At 38.4% G+C, this 7,888-nt stretch overlaps 1 protein-coding gene across 1 annotated transcript in view; it reads left to right on the forward strand.

Moving 5' to 3' along the window:
* Positions 1-7,888, forward strand: part of PDE11A (phosphodiesterase 11A) — a 75,754-nt gene that overhangs the window by 54,147 nt on the left and 13,719 nt on the right. The window contains exons 15-17 of the mRNA XM_009075611.1: positions 1,112-1,179; positions 3,764-3,834; positions 6,587-6,670. Coding sequence (XP_009073859.1) covers positions 1,112-1,179; positions 3,764-3,834; positions 6,587-6,670 — 223 coding nt within the window. The remainder of the gene's footprint in view (positions 1-1,111; positions 1,180-3,763; positions 3,835-6,586; positions 6,671-7,888) is intronic.

The raw sequence follows: 7,888 nt of genomic DNA on the forward strand, positions 1-7,888 counted from the left end.
GCATGCATGCAAAGCCTCAGGCTTTGTGGGTGGTTTGAGTACACCACACTCTTTAGATAATAAAATGTGTGTATTTGCCTATGCATGCCTGATTATGTCCCATTTTATCTGCAATTTCATTAAAATTCTGTTTCCTTTTGGTCTTTTAACAAAAATATTGGCCATTTGTCTATTTTCCATATCATTTCATTCATTCCTAATTTTAGATTCAGGGCCTCAGGCTTTGTGGGTGGTTTGAGTACACCACACTCTTTAGATAATAAAATGTGTGTATTTGCCTATGCATGCCTGATTATGTCCCATTTTATCTGCAATTTCATTAAAATTCTGTTTCCTTTTGGTCTTTTAACAAAAATATTGGCCATTTGTCTATTTTCCATATCATTTCATTCATTCCTAATTTTAGATTCAGGCAATATATTCGATGCTTCATTTTCAGTGCCCTTGTTCTTCATTTAAACTTTCTTAGACTTTTATCTGCATCATGTACTGTACATAAACGCTTTCTACAGCTGAATGGTTTCTTTCTCCTAATGCATATAAAACATGGTTGTAGCTAGGTATTAAACTACAGTGGAACCATATAGCTCATAGTAAATCTTAAATTTTTATTGTAGATGAGCGGTAGAAACTGCTTAAACAGTGTCTGGGATGCCTCCTGTGATTATAAGCTCTCTTGCTACAGCAGTCACTTACAAATAGGCCTATAAATTAATCCAGTTCAGGTGTTATTATGTAATAATACCCTTACTTATATCATGTGAACCACATGCTTTCTGATATATTATAGGCATTAATGTAAGTAGTGTTAGAAGTATTGCAAAATTAGCAGTTACTCCCTTGCAGTATCATTTCTTTTCTAGTGGGCAATGCACAATACCAAAATTCATCATCTTATGACCTGCAACACACTAGGCTTCACAGGCACAATTGTGATGTAAAAGCCATGCTGATGGCTGAGATTTCAAACATGTCATTCTTTTCTGGAGGAAAAGAAGGTGCCAGGGCTGACATTTTATATATGTATTATTTATTTATGCATCCAGAGCAGAGCTGTGTAGAAATCCAACAAAGGTTTATTCAGCTTGTATTGTTCATTTCTGTTTTTCAGATCAATGCTAATGACAGCCTGTGACCTTGGAGCTGTGACCAAACCGTGGGAGATTTCAAGACAGGCAAGTCATGATTAATAGCAGGGCTGGGAGGAGGAGGGACTGGCAGGACAATATTCCCAGGGCCCTGGCTTACAAGGGTCCAAAACTGGAATCAATTTACAGGGGTATTAATGCTATAAAAAAATAGCAGGGAGTTTCTGTGAAAAAATTGTTTATTGCATAATCTTTCCCTGTACACATGCTGGTGTGTACATCTGGCTTTACAACCTCTCCTCTTATTAACCTTTTCAATCCATATCAAAAAATAGATGGATTAAACAAAAGAAGGTGTTAGCCACATGTAGCTGTACTTACCTTTTTTGTCCCAAAGTTTTCCTTAGCAATGGCAGAATCTTCCCTAAATCAAAAATACCAACAGATGATCTGCAAACTTTGATTAACATAAAATCTTCAGTATATGTGATAAAGAAAATCTGTACATTTTCTTAACATTGTTGAAAAAACTGCCAGTGTAGCACAGAGCTATTTTTTTAGCATCCTGTACTTAGAAACAACTAAAACTTCAGGGTTCTGCTGTCCAGTAGGCTCTTTAGAAACATGCATAACATATGGGTCCAGCATTGGCAAACAAGTACAATATGAGAAAGCAACCTGTCCTTTGTCCCATGATTTTCCCTCTTCTAGGCATCCAGCCTTAATATTTCCAGTATCTATGGCTAATCATTCTTTGTCCATTACTGAGGTCCAGAACAAGCTAGTAGAAGACAGACTATGTAGGGTTCTGGAGGAATATACAGCATCAAGAAACAAACAGAAAATATACCAGTGCAGCTGAGTGTGGGTATGTACCTGGAGGGAGTTTGGTCTAACAGCAAAGTAATAGTTAAAAAAAGCTAGACCAGCGAACTAGTGGGGCAGGAGCACACAGATTCCTTGGAGAAGGGCAAGGAAGTAACAGCAGCTGAAAGGGTTAGTTTCTCCATTTTTTTTGACAACCTAAATGTCAGACAGGGGCTGCTTTCCATGTTGTCAATCTTTGTGCTACAGTGCTCAATTAGTCTCTGGCAAACTGGGTTTTTATGCTTATCACTTCTGAGGTCTGCAGGTGAAAAGTCCCTTGCAGTCTAGTGTACAGATTTATTTTATATTGAAAAATCTAATATGGGATTGATTGAAACATTACCTGGTTAAGCAAAGATACAAATAAGTCCACAGAGGCAAAACAGGAAATAGTTGGACCTCAACTGTGCCAAAAGAAAAAAAAACAACATAAAAAGTGAGGGAGAAAGAGATTAAAATACATGACTCAAAGCAAATAAAGGCCACGCGTAAGAAGGCAAAATTCAGGAAGAGAAGATACAAACAGACAAAGGAAGCAGGAAAGAAACAAAAGAAGAGGATCAGAATAGCAGTGACAGACAGGGGTGATACACTACATCTTGATTATTTTTATACAATACACTTGGCAAAACCTTAATTGCTGCTAAGTTGTTAAATTATTCCTCTATCTGGAGTATTGATCCAGATTTTATTAGTGCACTGGGATTGCGTACATTATGAAGTTCCAAACTGTGATAGCCTGGCTTAAGATTTAAGAGTATTTTATAACATGACTTTGCCTACTTGCAGTTTATTTTGATGCTCTTTATTTCAACTGTAACAAGATTAGGATTTGTTAACGTTACCTACCATGCAGTTGCTAGAGCAAGAAGTGTTGAGACTTTATGAAGTGCAGGTTCTCTGCCTAGTTTACCCTTTTGTGCCTCGGCATTATGAAACAATTTCGTAGCTTGAAAACAATATGCAGGCATGAGAGGAGCTTTAGGAACTGAATATAGATTGGTGTCCAGTTTCTTGCATCATAAATGGCACATGTGCCTACCTTCAAAGCCCCACACATGCCAAGGGCACAGTATTATATCAGAATTGCTCAGTGTTTGACTTCCTAAAATTCCTGTTGCTTCCATAACTAAATTTGTATTTAAATCTTGTCCTCTTCCAAGAAGCACAGACCTCTGCTGGGAATAGAACATCTTCATTTGCACATTCCAACTTCCAACCCACCAGTTCTTGATTTTAATTCAATATGGTCATCACAATCTGAGTTCATATTTAGATATCCAGAGTCTGTAGTGATAACAGTCATGGGGGGAAACATAAAACCTAGTGGGGAAGAAAAAACCTTTATGATTTCACATGAAATTAAGACAACAGAGGGTATTGGCTAATTAAGTTTCTTTTATAAGTGAAGCTGTTCATATAGGGCAACAGCCTGTAAATACCCAGAGAGTTCTTGCGTAGTTTATGACAGACATAATTGTGGATGCCAGTGAGAACCTGTAACTTTCTATTCTGTTCTCAATACTCAAGTAAGTTGATGTAACTGCATTGAGTGCTACCTTGACATTGCAATGTAACTCCCCCAGTCAATTCCCTATCAAAAAAGGACAGATAGGTGTGCCAGTCAGTGACTGTGGCTGTCTACACCCCTTGCATGTCCAGTCCTGAAAGCTATATAAGCATGTGCCTGACATCAGTCATGTAAGTGGGATATTCACTGGCTGAAGTCATGCTCTGAGCAAAACTCATTATCCTAAATATTATGCAACATGAATTCTAATCTTTATCATGATTTATGTTTTAGGCAGCTGAGCTGGTAACCAGTGAGTTTTTTGAACAAGGAGACAGAGAAAGATCTGAACTCAAACTCACCCCTTCAGTAAGTTCTTATCACTTCTGAAGCAGTTACTAACTTGAATAGTGTAAAAAAATGTCACTGGGCTCATTCAGAAAAATGAACTGTATTTTGTATGTAAAGAAAAATCTGGGAGTAAATAAAAGTTCTATCTAATAAGGATATGCATTTATAACCATATATAAAAGCCCTCCAGCCAACTCAGTCACTTTTTCATTGAGCCCTTTTCCCCATTTCCTGTGCCTATTCCCAAGGTTATCCTGTCAGTGACTTTCCTAAGCAGCAGGTAGAGGTTTTAATACACAGTATTCAAATAAAAAATCACTAGCTACCTATGGAAATCAAAATTTTCAGATATATGTATACAACTAAATATAACACTGTGATTGAACGGATAGATTGGTATTGAGTGGAATAAACCAAATGGGTATAAAGTGTCAAATAGGATTTAGGAAAGTTTGATAAAGATTTTCAGTGAGCAATTAGAAGAGAAAGATTTGTCCAGGTTAAATAACTCCAAATATTGAGAAGCCATTATCTGGAGGTAACAGGAGAAGGGTAACAGAAAGTATTACAAGTATTCATAAATATGCTTCTAGTATTTTATGCTTCCAAATCTGAAAAGGCCAGTCCACTGGCTCAGACTTGTTCTCACTACATTAATACTCACACATGAGCCTGTAGTGATGTAATGAAGTCAATAAAGCTTAAAAGTGGATCGTAAATAATGCTTAGCTACAACAAATGGCTTTTCACTTTGTATACTGTCAGAGGTTGTGATACCAATGGATTTTTTCCCTATACTATAGTAGTTCTATGTGCACACTTTCCCAGAAAAAAAGTAGTGACTACAGTCCCGGAAAAGACTAATCAGACAGTCATGGTATTCACAATTCTGAGACCAAATCTAGGCCTGAATAACTGCAAGTACCTTTCTTGCCCTGTCTATAAAATTTGCAAAGTGTGTTTCTCATATTAAGGAAGCCTAATAGGAAGTAGTTTTATTTCAGCACTCATTTAATGTTACTGTCTTCAATTAGCAATGAATTTCAGTGCAAATGGCCCAGGTCCAGCAACTGTAAGAATGATTTTAAGCTATGTTATTACCTCTCCGTTTTGAACGTAATGTAGACTTGGTAGAAGCACAAAGAAAGACAAAAGCCAGAGGTTTGTTCTGGACTCATGTCTTTGGAAAATCTGTATCCGTTGGCCTAGACAGGTGGGAAAGAAGTGTATTGCCATAAATAGTTTTAGTAGTTTCTCCACAATAGAGGTTAATAGGGAACCCTCTCACTCTTCCTTTGGGCTCTAACAGTCTGTACCAAGGAATTCAGTTATTTGTGGGCCACATGTAGGATGCTCTGAAGCCATACCATTGGAAGGCAGATTATCCTCTCTGTTTCGCCCTTCACTATTTTAAAAACTCCAGTAAATTGATGTATTGTTTCTTGTTGGGAGATAAGGCCATCAGTTCTAACAGTTGATGCCTAAGGGTCAAAGGCGTATAGAGTTTAACCACACTGATGAGGAATTTTCAAACAAGATCAAATGCTGCTATATTACATGGCATATTGCCATGACAAGCCACCTAGATAGGTATCACTGCTAGTTAGGTAAGAGTTGTTAGTCAGCAAGATAATGTGATATTCTCTTATCTTATAACTCAAGTATTTTTTCTTGCATTGTGTTTATAAAAGATGAAAATGACAGGATTTTTCAAAATTATTTGGATAGGAAATACAGATTTTTCAAGAATTGAACCCAAAATTCTCCTTTAAGATCACTGATTCCTTGAAACTTACCTCCTGATCTTATTTAGATATACTGTGTGATACCTTTGTATGCCAGAAAAAGCAGGCTACAACTAGAATTCAACCAGCCATTTAATGTAATGTAATGTAATGTAATGTATATAGTCTGGAGTTTCTAGAAGGAGGGGAGGAAAGTAAGTTTTTTCAGGAGATGTCAACCTTGAGAAGATGGACACGGAATAAGAACAGACTTTCCACAGAAAAATACAGAATGGTTTAAGACTTGGCATATTCAGAGAGTAAATGGTGTGAATGGGCCACTAGAAGGAGGATTAAACTCCTGTAGATGGAAAGCTGATGGACCCAAGTAATCTTAGGCATGAGCATGGAGGAAGCTCAGCTCACATTCCAAGTCCACAGAACTAAGTTTCTTCCATCTCCTTTCAGCCAGTAATGGAGCCTCTAAAACATCAGCTTCAACCTCTATAAATTCCTCTCTGAGGGAGTGCAGTGAGCAGTGAATTAGGCTGATTCCAGAGGAACAAATTGATAAGTGCTCCCAGCATGGATAACTGTGGATTTCCCATCCTTTGGATTCAGTCACAGCTGGTTCTGCAGAAAGGGTCTGTAACTGGGAAGGAGAGAGAGCCAGCCCAGATCCATCACTGTTCATTTTGCTGAGCTGGAAAAACCTGTGTGAGAAAAGGGAAATTTCTACTCAAAGGTATCTACTTTACATTCCTACAGGAGGTTACATACCAGCTCAACTCTAACTGTGGAGCATTTATTTTACATCACAGAATTATCAAACACATTCAGCCTAAAAATTCCAAAACAGAATTGAAAATAAACATTTATTTTTCATGTCAGGCAAAGCAGTAGGAAGACTGCTGCAAAGATTGATTGTGGCTTACAAAGTCTTCTGGTTGTGAGAATTTGATCATAGCTGTAAAGTGCTGGATGATGTGTCTGTAAAATATTCCAATGTAATAAAGCATGACAGTTTTGTTCCCTTCTCAATTCAGGCCATTTTTGATCGGAACAGGAAACATGAACTACCCAGATTGCAGCTCGAGTGGATTGATAGCATCTGCATGCCATTGTATAAGGTAATTTTTACTTACTGCTCCTGTAGAGTCCAGAGAAGATTGTTCTTGCCTCTCTAGGGAAAAAGAGCTAGCTTTCAGAATAGCCTTGAAGAGTACTTGAACACTTACCTTCCTTTTACTTCATCGAAAGTCTGAATTCTGTGCAGAAATCTTCAGATTCCCTGAAGGTGGTAATGTCTATAAATATAATTCCTCTCTAAATTATAAAAGCTGATAGGGCAATGGTATATATTATTATGTTTAAGACAAACTGATTCTTATCATGGAGGGATATGGAGTGCTGTGCAGAGAGGTGCCAGAGGGAGTCGTCTTGGTAGGCGCTGCTGTCAAACCTATCCAAATATGTGTGACCCAGAGGCAAACTCATGGCTGAGCCTTTGCACTCCTTTCTGGCACCTTTCCAAACTGTTCAGGGGCACTCTAGGCCAAGCCTTTAAGGTCAGTGACAAATGATTTGTGGTTTAACCCGTGTGCTGTTTAACTCAGAGTTTCCTCTTTTAATTATGCTTCTCCACAGACTGTCTGGGTGCTTGGCATAAGGTGTGTAAACTCAAGTCTGCCTTTATTAAGGCTAGAGATGGCCACAGAATCATTAAGGTGGGAAAAACCCTCTAAGATCATCAAGTCCAACCATGAAACTAACACTACCAGGTTCACTACCAAACCATGTCCCTGAGCACCACATCGACACAATTTCTGAACACTTCCAGAGACAGTGATTCCACCACTTCCCTGGGCAGCCTGTTCCAATGCTTGACTACCATTTTGGTGAATAGTTTTTTCCTAGCAGAACAATGCTTCTGTCTTTTTGGCTTAAACCAGCTTCAGGATTTGACCTGTGTAACATAAGCTTCACCATTTCAACTTTTTCTCTCTTATCTGTATAAAATGCAGAGCTACGTGAGCAGGATGATAAATGCAAAGTAGCACAACAGAAACATCTATAACTAAGCCTGCTCACTGAAACCACACAGACTGCCTCACACCACTGAAACCTGACAGTTTGGCCATTGATAGCTGAGAGAACACGAGGATGTTCTCACTAGGCATCTTTGAGGAACTGCAACAAGTTCTCCCTGTTACCACTGGACTCTAAACTGCCTAACACCTCCAAGCAATGAACGGGTCGGTGATGATACACAGCCAAGAGCTGGGCAGCAGATTCCAGCTCCCATGTTAACATTAGAACTATTAACTTATGCCTGAATGTAGCTTCCC

The sequence above is a fragment of the Acanthisitta chloris genome, unplaced genomic scaffold (genome assembly GCF_000695815.1).
Source record: "Acanthisitta chloris isolate BGI_N310 unplaced genomic scaffold, ASM69581v1 scaffold2465, whole genome shotgun sequence".
NCBI lineage: Eukaryota > Metazoa > Chordata > Aves > Passeriformes > Acanthisittidae > Acanthisitta > Acanthisitta chloris.